The sequence below is a fragment of the Eubalaena glacialis genome, chromosome 3 (genome assembly GCF_028564815.1).
Source record: "Eubalaena glacialis isolate mEubGla1 chromosome 3, mEubGla1.1.hap2.+ XY, whole genome shotgun sequence".
Classification (NCBI taxonomy): domain Eukaryota; kingdom Metazoa; phylum Chordata; class Mammalia; order Artiodactyla; family Balaenidae; genus Eubalaena; species Eubalaena glacialis.
In genome coordinates, this window is record NC_083718.1 from 183,172,323 (window position 1) to 183,195,057 (window position 22,735).

Sequence of the window (22,735 nt, forward strand, 5' to 3'; positions counted from 1 at the left end):
ACTCGTAACTGCTTCCAAATGTCCCCAATTCAAATGCCCAGCAAGGGACTTCCCTGGAGGCAAAGTGGTTAAGAATCCACCTGCCAATGCAGGGGACATGGGTTCAAGCCCTGGTCCGGGAAGATCCCACATGCCATGGAGCAACTAAGCCCGTGCGCCACAACTACTGAGCCTGCGCTCTAAAGCCCCCGAGCCACAACTACTGAGCCCACATGCCACAACTACTGAAGCCCACGTGCCTAGAGCCCGTGCTCCACAACAAGAGAAGCCACCGCAATGAGAAGCCCGTGTACCGCAACGAAGAAGAGCGCCTGCTCGCCCCAACTAGAGAAAGCCCACATGCAGCAACGAAGACCCAACGCAGCCAAAAATAAATTTTAAATAAATAAATAAATAGTATACCATCACAAACTCTCTTGTCTCCCTCCCTCCCTCCTTTCCTTCTTTTTTTAAAAGGTATTTTTAAAAAATTAATTTATTTATTTTTGGCTGTGTTGGGTCTTTGTTGCTGCGTGCGGGCTTTCTCTAGTTGCGGTGAGCGGGGGCTACTCTTCGTTGTGGTGCACAGGCTTCTCATTGCGGTGGCTTCTCTTGTTGCAGAGCATGGGCTCTAGATGCCTGGGCTTCAGGAGTTGTGGCTCGCGGGCTCTACAGAGTGCAGGCTTAGTAGTTGTGGTGCACGGGCTTAGTTGCTCCGTGGCATGTGGGATCTTTCTGGACCAGGGCTCGAACCCGTGTCCCCTGCATTGGCAGGCGGATTCTTAACCACTGCGCCACCAGGGAAGCCCTCCTTTCCTTCTTAAAAAAAAAAAAAAAAAAAAAAAGCCCAGCAAAAGGAAAACTGTTAAATAAATCGCAGTACATCTGTATGATGGTATATTATGTGGCCATTAAAATGATAAATTGCAAGAATTTGAAATGCTATGGGAAAATGCTGACAATGCAGTGTTGACTGAAGAAAGATATGAAATTGTTTATTACAGTTCAGGCCATATGTTTTAAAGATATATTTTAACTATATAAGAAGAAAAAAGCTTAGAAAAAAATACATTAAAAAGTAAACTGCAGTTATCTCTGAGTTATAAGGTAATAAGTAATGGTGTTCTTTTCTCCTTTTCTGTATGTTACAAGTTTTCTATAATGAATATGTGATATTTATCAGAAAAGAAATACATGAAAACTACCCGTGAAAATAAACATGGCAAAACCAGCTACAACAGAAATTCTCAGTTTCTACTGGTTTAAAATAGTGTTTTGGGCTTCCCTGGTGGCGCAGTGGTTAAGAATCTGCCTGCCAATGCAGGGGACACGGGTTCGAGCCCTGGTCTGGGAGGATCCCACACGCCGAGGAGCAACTAAGCCCATGAGCCACAACTACTGCGCCCCCGTGCCACAACTACTGAAGCCCGAGCGCCTAGAGCCCATGCTCCTCAACAAGAGAAGCCACTGCAATGAGAAGCCCGCGCACCGCAACAAAGAGTAGCCCCCGCTCGCCGCCAACTAGAGAAGGCCTGTGTGCAGCAACGAAGACCCAACGCAGCCAAAAATAAAATAAATAAATAAATACAAATAAATAAATAAAAATAAATAAACAAAATAGAGTTTTACAAACCACAGATCATGCTGTGTGCAGAGCTGCATTTCCAGGATCATACAGTTACTGCTATTATTTGGTATTTAAATATGCCTTCATTTGAGAGTTCTTATACATTCTGCACACTTGTTTTTTTTTTTTTAACCACATGCCACCTACAGGGGTAAATTATAACAATCTTTCAAAAATGCAAAGATATTAATTTCAAGTGAAGCTAAGTTCTTAATAATTGTTTGAAGTTCCTCCAGCCAAGTCTGCATCAAAGCATCAAACGGGGCCATGCCTGGCTTCCAAACCCACACTTGTGTTAAGAGATGGAACATGCCCAGCTTCAATCACATGTGCAAGTAGAGATTGTTCCTATTCTAAATTTGTTATCACTGCATTATAACTACTATAATCGGACTAGAGCTGTTAAAAATTAACACCCTTTCTAAGCATATCCTTATGCACAGTCGATGCTGATGTTGAAAGACTGAATTATAAACCAGTGATCCTTAATGAGGGGCAGACATACGACACAGTTCTTTAAGGATGTAGGAAGAAAACAGAAAATAATTAGAATTTGCATTTCCATTTTAGTTCATCCTTCCTTAAATTCTATCCTGTGCCTGTTTATAATGACCTAAGGTATTACTTCATGTATATAATTGATGTTTACAGCTATTATATACATGTAATATACATGCATTTATATTATGCATATGCCATTAGTTCATATATATTATTTATTATATACATCACAAAGATGCATGTTCCAAAACATTTTACTCAGAGGGATACGTGACCGAAAAAGTTTGCAGACCAGTGGTCTGGACACACAGTAACAGGAAAGAATAGCCAGGAACAAGAAAAAAAAATTCCCGTTAGAAATGGAGTCAGAAATGGAGGTGAAGGAACGAGAACAGAGAAGGGAAGTAAGAGGAGTAAAGGTAAAGAGACCAGGAGAACTTTGAGAGGAAGGAGGGGAAGATGAGTAATATGGGAGAACCCTGGGAGGTAAAGGAGGGGTGGGGGGAGGCCCCAAGTAAGTGAAAATGATATATTTGTGCATAAAAACTACAATGATGTTTACTATTATGATTTGGTGAAAGGAAATGACTCAAGTGTCTAGGGTGGATCCTGTTCCTGCTTGATGGGCAAGCAACTGAAAGACAACGGACCACCAGACATCCTAAAATAGACACTGTGTTAGGTTACAATGGAGCCAACAGAACAAACTTGAAAAACAGGAGCTGTTTACCGGCTATGTAATACAGGCTTAACACTAGTTGGAGCCCAGGTTTCCATATGCTAATTTGGCTTGGGAAGGAAGTAAATGCCAAAACATTGACCTAATGAATAAGAAAGAATTTGGAGTTAGCCTAACCGTTCAATTAGGAAGGTACTGCTAACCTTCCGCACTGGCAGGACAGTGCCTGCCTTACCATACAATTAATTGTCTTTCAATCTGACACCCTCTTTTGGCTACAGCCATCTCAAAAAGTGCAGGAATACAGAAATCACAATCTTTGTCTTTTCCCAAGCCCAGCAAAGTCAATTTACATTCTAATTTTTTTATTTCCCTTACCAGCTGGTGATTATAACTAGGGTAAAAGAACAGCCAGAGGGAAGAGAAACAATTGAAAAAGCCACCTTCAAAAATCTGAGTTGATTTTCCCTCCCTACTTAAACTGTTCTTTTCTAGCTCTCTACCTGAGGGATTCATTGACAGAAACTGGTTCCTGAGTTTTTGTGGATTCTTTTTTTTACAGAAGTTCCAAGAAATCCCTTTTGCCAGAATGCCTATTTGAGTGACACCTTGTGCCCCCAAATAAATTCTTTCTTGATATTCAGCTTATACCAAGGTTCTAAAGTTCAAAGTGTAAAGGAATCATACTCACTTCTGAACAAAATATTGACACACTTGTTTACCATAGCACAGGGCAGAACAAGCTGTAGTGAGGCAATAGTTTTTGGAACTATTTCATAACTGCAGAAGGAAATCAAGATTTACCTTCTGGGGCCTTGGACGACTTCTATAATTTTCTTAATGTTTAGACTATGCCCTCCGAGGCCCACTTATCAAGTCAGGATTTAGATGTTTCAGTGTGAAGGCCACAGAGTTATTGCCACCAAATCTGTTTGGTGGCAGCATCAGAGCATTTTGAGAATAAATTACTTTGCTTGCTTAAAATGTAAGAGCAGCTTAATTTCTTTCCAGCAGGATAAGGGAAATGAAACAACCAAATCACACTGAGGCCATTTTTAAGCAAATATCCTCATCAAGCACTGAGCTTTGAACTCACCCAAACTCTGAATTGTGACCTGAAAGAAAGAGGGATCTTGGCCTACTACCAGGGAAGAAACCAGAGAAATAGTTTCGGTTGAACAAATAATTACTTAAAAAAAAAAAATAATTTAACCAGAAACGCATGTGGTAGGGAAAAGAGCATTTCCAAAGGCTTCAAAACAAGGTGGTGCAAGTCTCAAACTTTTCCCTTCACTTCGAGCGCAAATCTCTACACTTAAAGGTAAATTACGTTTACTTAGGCGGGAGCCCTCTCCAAAAAAGCAGATGAACATCCATCTCCCACAGTGATCCAAACTGGTATTTCTGGTTGGGAAAGCAGAATGTATGAACTCTTACAAACCTACGGCTTCTTCTTAGGTCTACGCCGACACCCCAAACTCGAGAAATTAGAGAAGGGGTCAAAGAGCCACAAGGTGCGGCGGGCCGCCCGACAGTCCACGCGCTCCTCAGGCTGCAGTGGGTGCGTCTGCGGTCAGGTTCTCCGCTCTCTCCCCCAGCACCCCACCCCACGCTTGGGGCGTATGGGGGCAGCCACCGATTCCAGCTCCCTCCCGGATGCGGGGGTGGGCTGGGAATGGCCATCCTGCTTCCCCTCCACCCCCCAATTCCTCACCAGCAGCAAAAAGAGTGCGTGAGGCCCCGAGGCGGGAGGGCTAGCTCCGGAGGGAGGCCCCACTCGCCGCTCAGCGTACCTGGCTCTCGGCTGCGGGGATGCCAGACTCGAGCTCACACAGCGCGCGGAAGTTGTGCAGCTCGAAGTCGGCGTCGACCTGGAGGGAAAAGGTCACCTCGGAGAGGTCCCTCCGCACACAGTACACGGTGAGCAGCATGGCCCGGGCCCGACCCAGCTCGGCTCGGCCCGGCCTCGGCGCGGGGCGGCGGCGGCGGCGGCGGCGGGGCCTGGCTGGTGCTGCAGGCGGACGGCGCGGGCTGCTCGCTCGCCCGCCCGTTCGCTCCTTCCCTCCCTCACACACGCTCAGTGACTCACTCCCTCCCGCCCTCACCAGCAAGTACAGCCACCACCACCCGCCTGCAACTTCGTCTGCCTGCCTGCCGGCCTGCCTCCCACCGCTGCCGCCAAGCGCGCCAGCCGCCCGGCGCCCCGCCCCGCCGCAACGCCGATGCCGTAAAGCCCGCCTGACCCGCTCCGCCTTCGCGGCGCAGCGGAGGGGCGGAGCTGGGAAGGGGAGGCGGGAAGCAGGAGAGGATCGCAGGGCTCTTGGGACGGGAGAGGGAGGAAGGGCGAGGAAAGGGGAGCGAACGAAGAGAAAGAAGTAAGTATTAATTGCTTGATTTAGTAAGTGACGTCGGTGGAGGACTCCAAAATCTCATTTATTCATCCGACAGGCATTTATTGAGCGCCTGTTGGCAAATAGCCACGTGGGTACAAAAATGCGTGAAAATACAGGTCTTTGCCCTTAACGAACTCTCAAGCTGATACAGGAGACTGACAACCTAACAGATTGTTCTCAGACATATTTTCCAAAGTAGAAATTGAGGCTCAGACAGCTTACTTTTCTTCTTGTTCTGATGATTTAGGGTTAAAATCAAAATCACGACCCTGCGTGGATTATAGAACCCCTGCTCACTGGCCCCTGCCTTGCTCTTCAGCCCTGCCTCCTGAGCCCTGTCTGCACTCTGCCCTCCCTGCCACATTGTGACTTTCAGTTCTTCCTAAGCTCCATTTCCCTGCCTCGTAAATAGTTTTCCCTCTACTTGGACTGCTTCTTTCCTAGTCCTGGCAAACCCCAGCACCTACTGCAGTGCTTTTTATTGGGCACAGCTTAGAATCCACTCGATAAAATATGTGCTACTTTAATGGCCTGTTTAAGGCCATATAGCTGATGAGAAATAGAAGCCCAAAACATGAGGATGAGTCAGAAAACCAAAAGGGAAAGAGGAAGATACAATGGATACAAGATTGGCATCTCCCCATTTACCCCCCACTCCCCCATCCACGGAGTAGGGACACCCTCTTCTATTATAACAGGAGGGAAGGAGGGGTCAGGATGGCTATGGATGCAGGTAAGTGTAGGTAGGTTTGGTGGCAAGAAAGTAAGCGAAAGACCAGCTGAAGATGTATCTCTGTAAAGGAAGAGGGAAGGTTTTCTGGGGAGCATAAAGACAGAAGGTGGAGGAAGGGGGCGGCGTGGAGAAGAGTGGTTGTTATCAGCTACAGAAAGCCTATCAACGGCTTACGCAAGTGAGGGTTTATTTTTCTTACAGGATAGGAAGCCTGGAGGTAGACAGCAGCATTGGTTCAGTGACTCAATGATACAAGGGACAGTATTCTGGCAAATCTTTTGGCCTTTCCCTGAGGGTCATGATATAGCTGGTTGCCTCCACCCCATGCATCATTTTCTTGTTCAAGCAAGAGTTTGCCCAGGAGTCCCCCAGTAGGTTTCTGCTTACATCTGGCCAGAACTGTGTCACACAGATGCAAGAAAAGGCCAGGAAAAGTGAGTGTTTAGCTTTTCTCATCTCTTTAAAGGGTATGGATGGGGTGTGGGGGGGGGGAGGCAGGGGAGGGGTTGTAACAGGTTTTAGGTGAGACATACCTACCACCTACTACAGCAGAGGAGGTTTGAAATAACCATTGTAAGTTGAAGCAAATTGAGTAGAGAAATGATGTAGAATTGCCAGATGGTATCAAGGATTCAGCTGAAGTTGGAATCATGAACTGACTGATTTTTGTGTTACATTTTTTTCTATTGGTGCCCAGATGTGACAGATTTTATTTTCCAAAGATGGCCACGGCAATATCTTCCATCTTATATGTTCATCCTATAATGTAATCATGACATTCCTCCCATTAAGAGATGGGGTATATGTCCCTCCATTTGAATTATGGCAGATGGACTTTGGCATAAGTGTCACTGTGTGACTTCTGAGGCTAGTTCATAAAAGGCAATATAGCTTCTGCCTGATTCTCTTGGAACACTTGCTCTTGGAACCCAGCAGCCATGCTGTGAGGAAGCCCAAACTACCCCAGGCAGTGAGACTACATGGAGATAACATGTATAGATGGTTCAGGCAACAACCTAGCTGAGATCAAAGCCAATTACCAGGAAAACCCTCCTAGAACATGAATGAAGACACTTCCAGTTGATTTCAAATCAACCCTAGCTGTTGAATCATCTCCAGCCTTTGAGTCTTCCCAGCTGAGGCCTCAGACATCATGGAGCTGCCTCCACTGTATTCTTTTTGAATCCCTGACCCACAGAATCTGTGAGCATAATGAAATGGTTATTTTACATGACTAACTTTGGGGTGGTTTGTTACAAAGAACAGTAATTGGTACACTGAATATAGGCACAGCCAATAAACTCCCAAAAAAAAAAGAGAGAACTTTTTATTGCAGCATAATACACAAAAAGTGCATGCATTTTAAGTGTATACGGTGAGTTTTCACAAACTGAACACCCCTGTTCAGAACATTATCAGTACCTCAAAAGCCCCCCTTATCCTTCTTTCTATAATTAATAGTAATCTTTAAAAAAAATATTTATTTGGCCGTGCTGGGTCTTAGTTGCGGCACGTGGGATCTTCGTTGCCGTGTGCAAGATCTTTAGTTGCGGCATGCGGGATCTTTTAGTTGCAGCGTGCGAGATCTAGTTCCCTGACCAGGGATCGAACCCGGGCCCCCTGCATTGGGAGCGCAAAGTCTTAACCACTGGACCACAAGGGACGTCCCATAGCCTTCCTTCTAATCACTAACTCTCCCTCCCCAAACCCCTCCAAGTGTAACCAGTATCCTGACATTTAACAGCATAGATTCATTTTGATTGTTTTCCTACCACATATAAGTGGACTCACACAGCATGTAGTCTTGTGTCTGCCTTCTTTCACTCGACATTAAGTGGGTTTTGTCCATATCATTGTATGTAATTATAACTGGTACATTCTCGTTGTATTTTGTTTGGGAAATACACCATAATTCATCCATTCTGTGGCTGATGGGCATTTGAGTGGATACATTTTTCCTTGAACCATTTTGACTTATGGTTTTCAAAATTTGCAACCAAAAGAATCCTAACTAATATAAGCCCACAGCTTTTTACCAATCAGACCCTTTCCTCTTGGGCCTCACCCCTTTTGCACTCTGATCAGTTGCCTCCTGTGATCTGGCTCACAGTAGCTCCTCCCACTTCTCTCGCACCGCTCTATGAGACGGACTTTGCATCTCTATTACTTGTGAGCACAAATAGCTTCAGACATCTCTGGTCCTTAATTCTAAGTCAGGATGGGGTGGGTTGGACAAGGCCTAGACAAGCAGGGCTACCAAGAAGTTCCATGATCATTGCTGTTTGTCAAGAACCTTGCAAATGTTTGCTAACATTTGCAATGCTCACTTCTTGCCAGGCACTCCTCCATGCATGTTATGCGTGTTGAGTCGTTTAATCCTCACAACAATCCTGTGAGGTATTATCTCCATTTTACAGATGAAGAAACTGAAGCATAGAGAGGGGTCAGTCACTTGCCCAAGGACACACAAATGGCAGCTCGAATTCCAGTCAGGCAATCTGACTTGAGTCTAGGGATTTCCCTGGCAGTCCAGTGGTTAGGACTCCATGCTTCTACTGCCGGGGGTGGGGGGGGGGGCACGGCTTCGACCCCTGGTCGGGGAACTAAGATCTCGCAAGTAGCAGGGCATGGCCAATAAATAAATAAATAAATAAATAAGACTCAAGTCCACAGTCTTAACCATTATTTTACACTGCTGAATGTGAGACCTCATTTTATCCTTCTAAAAGCCCTCAGAGATAGGAACTATTAGTATTCATTCCCATTTCATGGATAAGGAAACAGGTGTGGGGATTTTAATTAACTTACCCAAGTTCACTCAGCTAGTGAGTGGCAGATTCTCCAAACTGGAAGAAACTTGAAGAGTGAAAACATCAATTTGACTAGAACACAAATGCTCTGCCTGCACTTTAAATGTGGGGAAACCTTGCTGTCCTCCAAAACCCTGACTTTCCTCATCATTTGGTCACCACCAGCAAAGTTGCTGTCTACTTCGAGATTCTTGCTTAATTCTTCTCTATTAAAAAGAGCAAATCAGTAAAGATATTTACCCTAGTTGATTTAAAAAATTCCACACAATAGGAATTAAATCTCCCAAATACTGTAAGTACTTGTTTGATATTTGTGCCTGCTTTTTTTTTGCAGGGGGTGGGGGCAGCGATTAACAGTAAACCATTTAATTCTCATAGCTCTGGAGGTTGGGAAGTCCAAGATCAAGGTGCTGACAAATTTGCTGTCTGGTGAGGTTGCCTTTTTTTTTTTTAAAGCAGGTATTGATATATATTGCTCTTTAAAACTTTACTTCCTCATCAGCTCCTGGTTGCTCAAAGAGGCCTATCTCTCCTTATTTTTCCTGGCATGTCAACTGATAGCAGATGATGCTCCATTTTTCTCATTTTACCTTAACACAAAAACTCTTTCGGTTTCCTATTTCTTAGGCTGGGATCATGTGCGTATGTATAATGCAATGCCTCCTTCCTTTCCTGCTTATCTTTCCTAAAATCTGATAGCGTTTCAGTCCCACTACCTTCTAGGTCAATTCTTCCTCATTGCAGATGCACCTTGTACTCATTGGGCTATCAAAACATTTCAGGTAAATATGGCTGTAATTCCAAGCACCATAATTCGCCTACTCAGAAGTTTGGAGCTAGAGATCAATATATACTTTGATTACTAGAGTCAGCCCTGGGCAAAACTACAAAATAAGCCAAAGTTTGCCCTTGGCAAGCTCAACTTTATGCTCCTTCCTTGGCTTCTGAACTTTCTCTCCACCTGTTCCTCTTACTTCTCATGTGCTCCTACTTTCTTCACTTGCCTTTTCAAAACTTGCTCTCAAGAAAGGATTTGGACTAATTCACACTAAGGTACTAGTGACAGCAGAAACTCAATATGATCTCTCTTAGGGTATTTGCATTTTAACAGGGTATAAATCATCAGCTGCAGATTTCTCAGCTTCAGGGAATTTGTTGGGGAAGGTCAGTTTTCTCAAGAACCTTCTGGATTGACACAAACCTACTTCACCTACTCTGCTGACAGCTGAGCTGGGCTTTGCTGATCTATCCTTGACGTATCTAGTTCAATACTCACCTTGGCAGTTAAACTGCTCTTTTCTATTCTTCTTCCTCTTCAAGAAACTCCTGGTTTTACATGAAAAACTTGAGTGTCTTTCTTCTTGGGATACCACATCACCATTGTGGAGGAATCTCAGGTGTCACGGCTAAAAGTACAGAACCAGCTTTTAAGATACAAAGTGGATACAAAGCATTCTGAGAGTGGGCACTGCCAATGTCAGAATCATTACAATACTGTGGATATGTTCAAAGTCCTTTAGCCACATGGAGCAACTTTGGTCCACTCACCATAATCAGCAGTAGAACCATATGGGGCATAGACCATTTATTTATTTCTTCAACAAACAATTATTAACACCTACTGCATGCCAGACATTGTTCTAGGTACTAATGGTACAGCAGGAAACAAGGCAAAGTGCCTATCCCCATGGAGTTTACGTTCTAGTAGGGGGTGGCAGACAAAGAACATATAAAATGTGTTAGGTGGTGATAAGTGCTATATAGAAAAAAAAAAAACAACAAGCAGCAAGCAAGTGTTCGGGAGGGGTGGGGAATTAGGGCACACAGTGGTTGCTACTTTACACATGGTGGTCAGAGAAAGCCTGTATTACAAGGTGACACCTGAGCAAATGAATGAAGTGAAGGCATGAATCATGTGGATATCTGGGGAGAATACTCAGCACAGGTAACAGCAAGTGCAAAGAACTAAATATGGAAGGATACTGGCCCTGTTGAAGAAACAGCATGAAGAATAGCACTTCTGGAGATTAATGAATGAGGAGAAGTGGATAGGAGCCCATCGGACCAGATCATGTGATAAGTAATTGCAAGGACCTTGGCTTTTACTGACTGAAATAAGAAGCCATTGGAGCGTGTTGTGCAGAGAAGTGACATGAAAAAAATCACTTTGACTGACTTGTGGAGGAAGGCAAAAGTGGACTAGTTCGAAGCAGCATACATTACAATAACTCAGGTGAAAGATCATGGGGGAATCTAACCAGTGTGGTAGCTGTGCAGGTAGAGAAAAGTGGATAGATTGTGAACTCATTTTGAAGGTAGAGCCAATAGGACTCGTTGATACATCGGATATGGGGTGTGAAAGAAGACCCAAGGACAGCTGCAAGGCATATGCCAGTAATACTTTATTTTATTTTTTTGGCATGCAGAACTTCCCCGACTAGGGATCGAACCTCTCCCCTGCAGTGGAAGCACGGAGTCTTAACCATTGGACCACCAAGAAGTCCTGTCAATAGTACTTCAAACCCCTCTGCTTGCTAGAGGGAAATTTGTTAGAATGAAAGGATTGCCAACAACCTCCTGGGCAGTTTTTAAAAAGAAGAGCTGGGCCATCCCAAGTTCTCTCTTCAAATCCCTTTCAAATTAGATTTTTTTTTTTTTCTTTTTGGCCAGGCCTCACAGGCCTGTAGCAGGGTGCCCACACATCCTGGTCTGCACGCTGGGACCTAGACTTCATGAACTGACGTGTGGATAACTAGGCTCCGCCCCTCACTCACGAGAAGCTGAATTAGTTCTCTAAATTCACAATGTAAGTTCTATCTTTTCAACAACTACTTCAGCAAGACAGTCTCCCTACCCGCCTCCCCACCAAAAAAAACTCCTCTTGCCCCAGATGCAGTATCTCTCTTTTAGCCAGCGCTGAATATACTGCCCAATTCAGTATCCTTTATATCCCTAATTTTCACCCCTTATTTGTCACGAAACTTCTTGGCATCCTAACATTTGCTCGTGTTAAACCGGTTGGTCAGAACTGTCTCTGTTTCGGAAGGCAAATTTCAGCATCTGACGAGTCTTATTCTCAGGATATGCTCCTGCACGACCAAACTAGACTCTTGAGCCCAATTCAGCACCGTTTCATCGTTTCGCTATAGCCGGCGCAGAAATGCCTTAACTGCTGGTTGCGTTTCTCGTCGGTCACGCCAGCCAAAGCAAGGACTTCTTACGACGCCAGGGCGGAAACCCCAAGAAACGCCCCTCCAGCCCCATCACCACGCCCGCCGTCCCAGAGCCTTGCGGAAACGCGCCTGCGCCGCATCACGTGCCTGCTTTGTAATCTCCCAGTGGGCAGTGGCGTCTGATCACGTGACGAGCGTGACCAATGTCTGGCGTCCGCGCTCTGGGCTCCTGGTTGCTAAGTGACCCCAGCTCCCGCTAGTTTGCGCTGCTTGGCTTTATCCCGGGAGGTAGTGGTGGAAGCTTCAGACCTGGCCCAGGCTCTTGGATGCGCCCATGGAGGGTCTTTTGCGGCTGCTGCCTTCTCTCTGGCGGGATCCCAGATGGTGGCCCCCACACCTCTGCGCCTTCAAGGCTTGAACCTGGGCTTCCGGGCATCCGCGACCAGGCGGGCTCCGGTTCCTCTGGGACTAACCCGGCGGCTGGGGTGCCGTAGGGCCGCACTGGGTGGACCCGGTCCACACTGCCTTGGCCACCTCAGCCTAGAGAACCGGCTCAGACTCTAGTTCTGGCAAGGGTGTGACTGAGGCAGTGGCTGGCTGAGAGACTAATGCCTGTTAGTAGTCCCTGGCGTGGCTTCCTGTAGTTTCCTTCCTTGCGGCTTATGTGAAGACTTAGGCTTGTTGCTTTGTCCAGAAAAGAGAAATAGAAACTCTGTGTGCTGTGCTTTCCTGAAACGACTGTGTCTTGAGTACTTGTAGACTGAAGGATAACAGATTTCGATTAAAAAAAAAAAAAATTACTCCCAGAAGTCAAAAGAGTCAAATACTTTTTAAAAAGTTTATATATTTAACATTTTTTAAAAAAAGCCTTGTTTTTGGGATATCTAGTAACATTGGCAGTCTTTTTGCTGTTCAGCATTTTTAATCCAGAAATACTGTGGTGTGCCTGGGACTTGTGTGTACTGCTTGTTAGAAAGTTTGATATTTCATATGTTCCTAACTTATATTTGGATTGGGTTTCACTTATTTCATTCTAATCATCAACTTGTGAAATAAGGTGGGCAGGTTTCGCTTTTTTTTTTTTTTTCATGCATAAGGAAACATGATCAGAGAAACTATTTGCCAGACACCAGTGCTTCTCAAAGTTGAATGTGTATAGCAACCACTTGGGGATCTTGTTAAAATGCATATTATGAGTCTTCAGGTCTGGAGCAGGGCCTGAGAGTTTCTGCATGTCCAGGAAGCTCCCAAGTACAGAAGAAGCTGTTGGCCTGATGCATTGTTCGAATAGCAGTAGTCCTAGGTAATTGCTATTCCTAGTTAATGGCACAACGGCCTCCTTTCTGTATCTGATTTTATGCCAAAACAACAACTTCTTAACATCTGTGAACTTTCGGTACATATGAAGGGAAAATCATAGGATGGACATGACAAACAGCAGATAGTCTACATAGAATTTCTATTCAGTACGCATTTTAGTTATTTTGTTAGTTTGATCTTCTGAGGATTTAAAATATTTGAGAGAAAGGGCTCAATACTATCAACCTTTTTGTTGTTAAAAAGGCTTTTAAATAGAGAAGGTGAAATTTCTCCTGGCATTGAAGGACATATTTAACTAGGAGGACCCATATCCAGAGTTGACTCCCACTGACTCACCACGCATTCCCAGTCCTTTGTTTCTTTTAAAAGCTTCATCAGATTAGAACACACGTGCAGTTCTGAACACAGAGACTAAGCAGTGAAGACTAGCCAATTTACCCTCTGGTTAAAAAAGAAGAAATTTTAAATGGAATAAGAAAAATTAGATATCTAGGAACCTAGCACAATGATTTTTAAAATTAATTAATCTATTTATTTATGGCTGTGTTGGGTCTTCTTTGCTGCGTGCGGACTTTCTCTAGTTGTGGCGAGCGGGGGCTACTCTTCGTTACCGTGCGTGGGCTTCTCACTGCAGTGGCTTCTCTTGTTGCGGAGCACGGGCTCTAGGCTCGCAGGCTTCAGTAGTTGTGGCACGCGGGCTTAGTTGCTCCATGGCATGTGGGATCTTCCCGGACCAGGGCTCGAACCCATGTCCCCTGCATTGGCAGGCAGATTCTTAACCACTGTGCCACCAGGGAAGTCCCCACAATGATTTATAAAATTGATGGTGCTTCATATATGTAAAAATTAATGAAAATCATTATGTTGTCATTAATGAAAGATTTGAATGTCCCAAGTAGGCTCTTTGACTCAGGTATGGTGCTGTGGTTTTCTTAATGTTTCTTGTGCTTGGGGTTTATTGAGCTGCTTAGATCTACGGTTTTCATTAAATTTGGAAAATTTAAAAAATATTTATTTATCTATTTGGCTGCACTGGGTCTTAGTTGTGGCATGAGGGATCTAGTTCCCTGACCGGGGATCGAACCCCGGCCCCCTGCATTGGGAGCTCGGAGTCCTAACCACTGGACCGCCAGGGAATTCCCAGTGCTGTATATGTTTGTATTCCTATAAAACTTGAGCTTTGTTCTGGGGTGTAGTTAAGTTACTTTGGAATTAGTTTGATTTTTTTGCGTCTTGCTTTTTTAAAGATTTGTTAGATAGGATGAGAGCAGTGCTGACTCTAGGACTGATTATTCCCCCTGAGGCAGGACCTCTATGAGTACTCTTCCCAATGCTCCGTAAATTATGAATTTTTCTTTTCTTTTTTTTTTTGGCTGCGCCACGCAGCTTGTGGGATCTTAGTTCCCCGACCAGGGATTGAACCCGGGACCCTGCAGTGAAAGCGCCAAGTCCTAACCATTGGACTGCCGGGGAATTCCCAAACAATGAATTTTTCTAATCTGGCTAGTGGGAATAGGCACTACTCCCAGCCGGGTATAAGAGTCAAGCACCTTTCCCTCCAATCCTTTCAAGTGGTTCTGTCCCCAGCCTTGGGAAGTTTTCTTGTGCACAGGTGCTAAGCAGTACCTTGGTGAATACTAGAAGAAATCTCTGGGGTTTTTTCTTTCTCTGAACTGCTCCCCCATCTCTGTCACTCCGTCCTATGAACTCTAGCTGCTTTGGTCTTCCTGGACTCAGCTCTGTATACCGGACTCAGGGACTCCACTGAGCTCTGCCTCCGTTTTCCGTTCTTGCACTGTAGCCTGGAAACTCAGGCAGTTCTGGGGCAGTACCGGGGCTCATTTCATTTGGTCCTTTCTCAAGGATTACTGTCCTTTGTGGTCTGACGTCCAGTGTATTAAAGACCATTGTTTCATAATTTTTTGTTCCTCCTTTGGTTGTTTTAGGTGGAACAGTAAGTCTGGTCCCTGTTTCTCTATCGTGACTTCTGGAAATGGAAGTCCAAATATCACACTAATTTTACCACTTTTATCACTCAAACCCATTGACTATTGAAACTCTTAGGTTGCATACTGTTGAACTCACATCCAGTTGATTCCAGGAGAAGACAGCTATTCTTGTTTTTATATTCCTACAGACTTAACCAACCAATAGCCTGGCACTTGGCTGACACTCAGTAAAAGCTGGAGTGGATGAATAAACTATTTTGAGCAAACAGCTGTCGATCAGCTTGTGGTGTTTTCTTCCAGCATGTGTTGATGGGCTTTTGCAATTTTCTTCTTGCCTGCCAGCAGCAAATGAAAGCTAGGCAAAGTGGAAATTTCTGGGACTTGTTATTCATGATTGTAATTATCCACAAAAATGCACCCTTTAAAAAAGCTTATTAACAGGCATGAGGGAAGTTTTTGGGGGTGATGGACGTGTTCTAGAACTGGGTTGTGGTGGAATGGCTGCACAAGTTTATAAAAGAAATCATTGAATTGTACACTTAAAAAGAGGTGATTTTTGTGGCATATAAGTTACACCTAAATAAAGCAGTTTTTTTAAAAAAACGCTTATCTTGAAGATTCCCAAGGCATTTTAAGGTGAAGAAAGGAAGTTGCCAACCAATTTATATAGGCTAAACCCAGTTTTGATATTATCTTTTTAAAAAATATTTATTTATTTATTTGGCTGTACCGGGTCTTAGTTGTGGCACTCGGGATCTTCATTGCGGCGCGTGGGATCTTTAGTTGTGGCATGCGGGATCTAGTTCCCTGACCAAGGATGGAACCCACGCCCCCTGCACTGGGAGCTCAGAGTCTTAACTGCTGGACTACCAGGGAACTCCCAGTTTTGATATCTTCAAAAGCCGCATATGCCTTGAAATGTAACCTTGAGCAGGTAGGGATAGACTATGGTGGACTTTCACTTTGTACCATACACATGTATTAGTTTTGTAATCAGAAAAAAATAAAGATTTTAAAAGGAAGATTGTATTTTTTCATTAAAGGAGAGAGAAAATCAAGTAAAAGGCAAGAAAAAAAAAATGTGTATTTGACCCATCCACAAGGTAGTAGGCTGTTAGATTAGAAATCAGAAAGCCTGATAATAATTCTTGTTCTGTTTTTGAACTCCAAGCTAGGACAGATTATTTAGCTGCTGGCTATTGTTCCAGAAACCAGGTTTAAGTAATGAAGTGCATATTTGGAGTCTGGATCTTAAGTGTCAAAAGTGGAGCTCTGAAATGAGTTTGAAAGTAGCTGTGGGAATAATGTCAATGCAGGGGAATCCTTTTATCCTCTTAGCTATCCAATAAATGATGAGATTCCCTCCCTCCCAACCACTCTGACCAGAGCCTTTGACAGGTAAGATAATCTCTAATTTGGGATTCTAGGGAGGAAGTTGCTTTGTAATATGCAGTAACATCACTGGCTTAGCACTTCAGTTTCCTTGTTAAATATAAATAATATGTCATATTTATTTTATAGGATAATTGGAAGGACAAATGAGATAAAATATAGCAAGTGTTGAATTCAGAAGGAAATTGGAATGTAAAAACAAGTCATCATGAAACAGAACAAATACTTTATCATACCACTGATTTTATTATACTATAGGAAATACTGTATCACACATGCTTTATTTGTATGAGATCTCTATCTGTACTTCAAGCATTGATCTTTATCCTCCAAACATGTATACGAAGATGTTCTGGGACTTCCCTGGTGGTCCAGTGGGTAAGACTCCGCGCTCCCAATGCAGGGGGCCTGGGTTCCATCCCGGGTCGGAGAACTAGATCCCACACGCATGCTGCAACTAAGAGTTCGCATGCTGCAACTAAGAGTCTGGGTGCCACAACGAAGATCCCATGTGCTGCAACGAAGACCCCGCGCAGCCTAAATAAATAAATATTAAAAAAAAGAAAAGAAAAGAAATGCATCGGAGACTGGGCTTTGAAAAATCTAAACATTTTCCTCAAGAAAAAAATCAAATGGTGCAAAGATTACATTAAGATAGCCTATTGTATTATCAAATTGTTGAGGTGTCAGGATGAAATCTGATTGACTAAACCATCTAAACTGTATGTCACCTGATTGAGTGATTGAATGAGAGCTCTGTCCATTTTCTGAATTCTCCTCCTTTCTTTGTTAGATGATCAAGCAGAAGTTTTCTGTGCCCTCTCCTGGTTTGACTTTGAAACTGCATAACAGTGATGTTCTTTAAACTTCATTGGGTGGGGCTTTCCTTCAGTAAATTCATGCTCTCCCTCCCCTTCCTCTTGCCTTCGAAGGCTCATTTTGAACTACAGAGAGACAGAGGGGCCAGAAGAACTGTTCAATCATTCACTCACCTACTAAACATTTATTATATTCGTTTTTTTTTTAACAAAGCACTGCCCTTGGAGGTCAGCCAAAAGGAAGAAGCAGATATTGGAACTTAAAATTTACTAGAACAGAGCTTCGGAACCTTTTTCCTGTCACAGCACACATAGAAAATTACACAATTTTAAGAACCTAAATGGGAAAAGAATTTGAAAAAGGATAGATACATGTATATATATAACTGAATCACTTTGCTGTACACCTGAAACTAACACAACATTGTCAATCAACTATATTCCAATATAAAATAAAAATTTAAAAAAATTACACAATTTGTATTTCCCACTGAGGTAAAGGGGAAGGAGGGGGAGGAGGGATTTAGGGGCATCTATATGGGATTTGGTAAAAAAAAAAAATTCCATTTTCTACATATTGTATAATTATGATTTGAAAAATAAAATGAAAGTATTAGAGACAGCATTAAATATTGAGCTTAAATAAAGTTTCCAAATAAAATATTTTCCAAATTTTCACTTTCTTCTGTGAATGTAACTATTTTTTCTTTTTTAATTTTCTTTTTAAATTTTCTTTTGAATGTAACTTTTAAATATCAGGTTTTATGCTTAAAATGGTTACATGCAATAATGACCAGAACTTTTCAAGAAGGATCTCTTCAAGTTCTTTTTTTTGTTTTTGTTTTTTATTTTATTTATTTATTTATTTGGCTGCGTCAGGTCTTAGTTGTGGAACTCAGGATCTTCGTTGCGGCTTGGGGTCTCTTCGTTGTGGTGCCTGGGCTTCTCTCTAGTTGTGGCGTGCGGGTTTTCTCTCTCTAGTTGTGGCACGTGGGCTCCTGGGAACATGGGCTCTGTAGTTTTGTGGCACGTGGGCTTATTTGCCCCGCAGCATGTGGGATCTTAGTTCCCTGACCAGGGATCAAACCCACGTCCTCTGCATTGGCAGGTGGATTCTTTACCACTGGACCACCAGGGAAGTCCCTCTCTTCAAGTTCTTGATAGCCATGAACAATTAGAAACTCAAATAGATAATACAAATTTAAAATTTTAACATTAAAAAACTTATAAAAGTTAAAATATTTAAAGAAATGTCTTATTTTCTTTCATTAACAATTGTACAATTGAAATTTCTTGTGATAACATTAATGGATCTTGAATCCAATCAAACTCTTTTGTGTCAAGTATTTAAAAATAATGACACGGGACTTCCCTGGTGGCGCGGTGGTTAAGAATCCGCCTGCCAATGCAGGGGACACGGGTTCGAGCCCTGGTCCGGGAAGATCCCACATGCCACGGAGCAACTAAGCCCATGCACCACAACTACTGAGCCCTCGTGCCTAGAGCCCCTGCTCCGCAACAAGAGAAGCCACCGCAATGAGAAGCCCATGCACCACAATGAAGAGTAGCCCCCGCTCGCCACAACTAGAGGACGCCCACGCGCAGCAACGAAGACCCAACACAGCAAAATATAAATAAATAAACAACAACAAAAATAATGACAGCTCTGATTTAAAGCACATTCCTTCAGGGGTGATATCCACCTGGTATGTACTGGTATTCACTGTTAATGGCTAGCTGGCATATGTTCTTTTTTTTTTTTTTTGGCTGTGTTGGGTCTTCGTTGCTGCACACGGGCTTTCTCTAGTTGTGGTGAGTAGGGGCTACTCTTTGTTGCGGTGCGTGGGCTTCTCACTGCGGTGGCTTCTCTTGTTGCGGAGCACGGGCTCTAGGTGCGCGGGGTTCAGTAGTTGTGGCATGCAGGCTCAGTAGTTGTGGCTCGTGGGCTCTAGAGCGCAGGCTCAGTAGTTGTGGTGCACGGGCTTAGTTGCTCTGCAGCATGTGGCATCTTCCTGGACCAGGGCTCGAACCTGTGTCCCTTGCGCTGGCAGGCAGATTCTTAACCACTGTGCCACCAGGGAAGCCCTTGGCATCTGTTCTGATTGGTCAATATCTGTTCCATCTCAGATGTTAAATATTTTTAATGTCACCCTGCCCATAAGCATTGTTAAAGCAGTCACCCTGAAGTTAGCTTGGACACTGCTTGGACACCAGCCAAAAATGGACAGAAATATCTGATACTATGTGAAGACAGATTTGGGTCAGCCATCTGGGGCTGCTCTGGCCAGAGCCCTCCAACCAGTGTCCTCGCCCCGCCAACCCTGACCAGCTGCATCTTGGGTTGCTGCTGCTCCTCCTTGGCCCCTGGAACTCACTTCCTCTAGCAGGGCCCTGGGCGCTTGTCTGTAACGTGCAGCGGTGCACTCTGCAGCTGGCCTCTGAAGTTGATGGCCAGGTGGTAACACGTGGCAAGCAGCAAATGCTCCTGATCCTTCTGCCTCCTTGTAGAGATTGAAAGGCAGGATGTCAGACTCTGTTCTGCTTGGATCATATCCGCAGGAGCTCCCCATGGGCTGCATGCACCCAGAGGTGTTTGGTCTAGCTGGCAGCCCCAAGGGCCATGGGATCTTTATGTTGTATCCAACCTGTAACCCAGTTGCAATATACCAGTGTGCTATGACCACGGTGAGGAAACTCTGCAGGAGAGGAAATAAAACATGCAATGATAACACTACCTATTATTTATCAATGTATGGTTTACAATGCTTTCACAGTGGACCTCATTTAACCCTCATAAGAACCACCAGTAAAGATTATCATCCCATTTTACAGAGTAGGAAATAGGTTCAAAAGGGTGAGTTGCTCAGATTGACATGTTAAGTCCACCCTTCCCTGACTGGGGTGCCTTAAGGATGTACACATTGGTGGGCTAGGTTAAATGATGAGTTATTGGAGTGACAGATTTACTTGAAAGTTTTTGAGGAAGCTTTTTTTTGGCTGTGCCACACAGCTTACAGGATCTGTTCCCTGACTACTAAGCCACCAGGGAACTCCCTAGGGAAATTTTAACTGGTAAATTTTATAGGTGTTTCTTTGTTTGTTTTTGTCTTGTTTTGTTTTGTTTTGGCCGGCGCTGCCCGGGATGCGGGATCTCATTTCCCCGACCAGGGATTGAACCCATGCCCCCTGTAGTGGAAGCTCGGAGTCCTAACCACTGGACCGCCAGGGAATCCCTTAACTGGTAAATAATATAAAATATTTAGAAATTCTGCCAACAATGATTGAGATTCACTGATAGTGGACCCAAGATTTAAGTTGTTTCTTTCTTTTTTTTTTAAAAAAAATATTTATTTATTTTGGCTGCGCCGCGTCTTAGTTGCCACACACGGGATCTTTGTTGCAGCATGCAGACTTCTTAGTTGCGTCATGCATGCGGGATCTAGTTCTCTGACCAGGGATCGAGCCCGGGCCTCCTGCATTGGGAGCGCGGAGTCTTACCCACTGGACCACCAGGGAAGTCCCAAGATTTAAGTTGTTTCTGATTCCAGATCCCAACTTATCCCAGGTAGAAAAGTGTTAAGGTTTTATGAGAGTTACGGAGAGAGTCGTGTAAGCATGGGTTTCAGCTGAACATTGGGCATGTGGAGATGGGAGCTAGGGAGAGAGCATTCCAGCAAAGGAAAGGAGGCAAGAAAGTGGGGCTGTGTAAGGTGAACAATGGCTGGAGAGATAAGGGCGTGAAGATGCATAATAGGAAATACGATTAGAAAGGTGGATTGGCTTCAGGAAGCTTTATCTGGCAGGAAAGTCTATGTGATACTAGCAGTGGTGAGACCAACTGGAAAGCTAGAGGTGGGAAGGCCTGAACCAGAGTAGCCGTGGAGAGCTTTCACATGGGAAACCACCACGACTTACCAAAGGATGGTGGGGGAGACGGGTAGGATCAAAGAGAGGGACGTGGGAAGTTGCTGGCTGAACTTGTAGCCCACCTGAGGTGTTGTCAAAACATCCAGGTAGGGAGTTAGCAAATGGGTGACTGGAGCCCAGGGCTGGGATTTGGGTTGTGAATTATCTGCCTCTAGGTGAAAATGGTTACCTTGATATTGGAAGCGACTGCCATCAGAGAAGGAGCCATTGGAGAGCAGGGGCACACCTGGTCAAAGAAGCCACCTGCGGAAAATTTAAAGGAAGGGCGTGTTCGGCAGTAGCGAATGATGAAGAGGGAGGTTGGAGTTACTGTCACATAGTGCCTGGCACATAATAGGCACGCAAATATGTGTGAGAAGAATGAAAGAAAAAAAAACAGTAAGAAAATGATACATTCAGGACAAGCCATATGAAAGAAATAGTGGTAGAATCTAGGCATAAGGGTGTTAAACTAGTAAGGACCTACTGTATAACACAGAAAACTCTACTCACTAGTCTGTAATGACCTATATGGGAAAAGAATCTAAAAAAGAGTGGATATATGTATATGTATAACTGATTCACTTTGCTGTACACCTGAAACTAACACAACGTTGTAAATTAACTATACGCCAATAAAAATTAATTAAAAAATAAAAAGGTGTTAAGGGAATAACCAAGAGATTGTTGCATTTGCTCCAGAAAATGGCAGGGACCTGCTCGGCAGCCCATTGCCACACTGAATACCTGTTATTGATCTTTAGGAGACGTTGCCTCACCCTGCAGGGTGGTGTGATTTAATGTGTGATTTTATATAAAGGGACAAATTTAATGCAAACTCGGGCCTTTTCCATTCAATCTCAAGTTCTAGAGATTAAAAAATATATAATACCACAAAATGGCTCCCATAACTGCATTACAGATCACTTCTTTTTTTTTCCCCCCTTAGGGATAAAGAAGACTGCACATTAGTGGGCTCGCTCCTAAGTCCTTTTTAAAAAAGGTTAATTTAGAAAGACTCTGCTTCCTGAGACTCCCACCCAGACATTTCTTGGTACATTATTTTTTAAAAAATGCTCCAATTTCTCTCGCTTAGAGAAAGGTCTTTCCTCTTCAAATCTTTCAGGTTTTTGTGGGATCTGAGTTCCCCAACCAGGGATCGAACACGTGCCCCCTGCAGTGGAAGCCTAAAGTCTTAACCACTGGACTGCCAGGGAAGTTGCATTAGGTGTTACTCTGGGAGAAGAAGCTGCCAAGGGCCTGATTTTGGTGAGGAGGGACCCACGTGGGGCAGTGCGGTGGACGTCAGTAGGGAGCCGCGGGCCTGGCTCTGTTTACGAAAGGAGCTAGAGGCCGAAGTCCAGAAAGGTGTGCAGGGAGAGGGCGGCCCGGTCCCTGGGCCCCTCCCACCCCCCACCCCCCGTGATCTCCAGGCGCCCCTGCCCTTTGAGCCCG

The 22,735-nt window shown here is 44.1% G+C and overlaps 1 protein-coding gene across 2 annotated transcripts in view; it reads right to left on the reverse strand.

Moving 5' to 3' along the window:
• Positions 1-4,870, reverse strand: part of DDI2 (DNA damage inducible 1 homolog 2) — a 42,425-nt gene extending 37,555 nt beyond the window's left edge. For both annotated transcript variants that reach the window (XM_061184908.1, XM_061184907.1), the window contains exon 1: positions 4,580-4,870. In XM_061184908.1, coding sequence (XP_061040891.1) covers positions 4,580-4,717 — 138 coding nt within the window. In that variant the 5' untranslated portion in view covers positions 4,718-4,870. The remainder of the gene's footprint in view (positions 1-4,579) is intronic.
• Between the last annotated feature and the right edge of the window lie 17,865 nt (positions 4,871-22,735).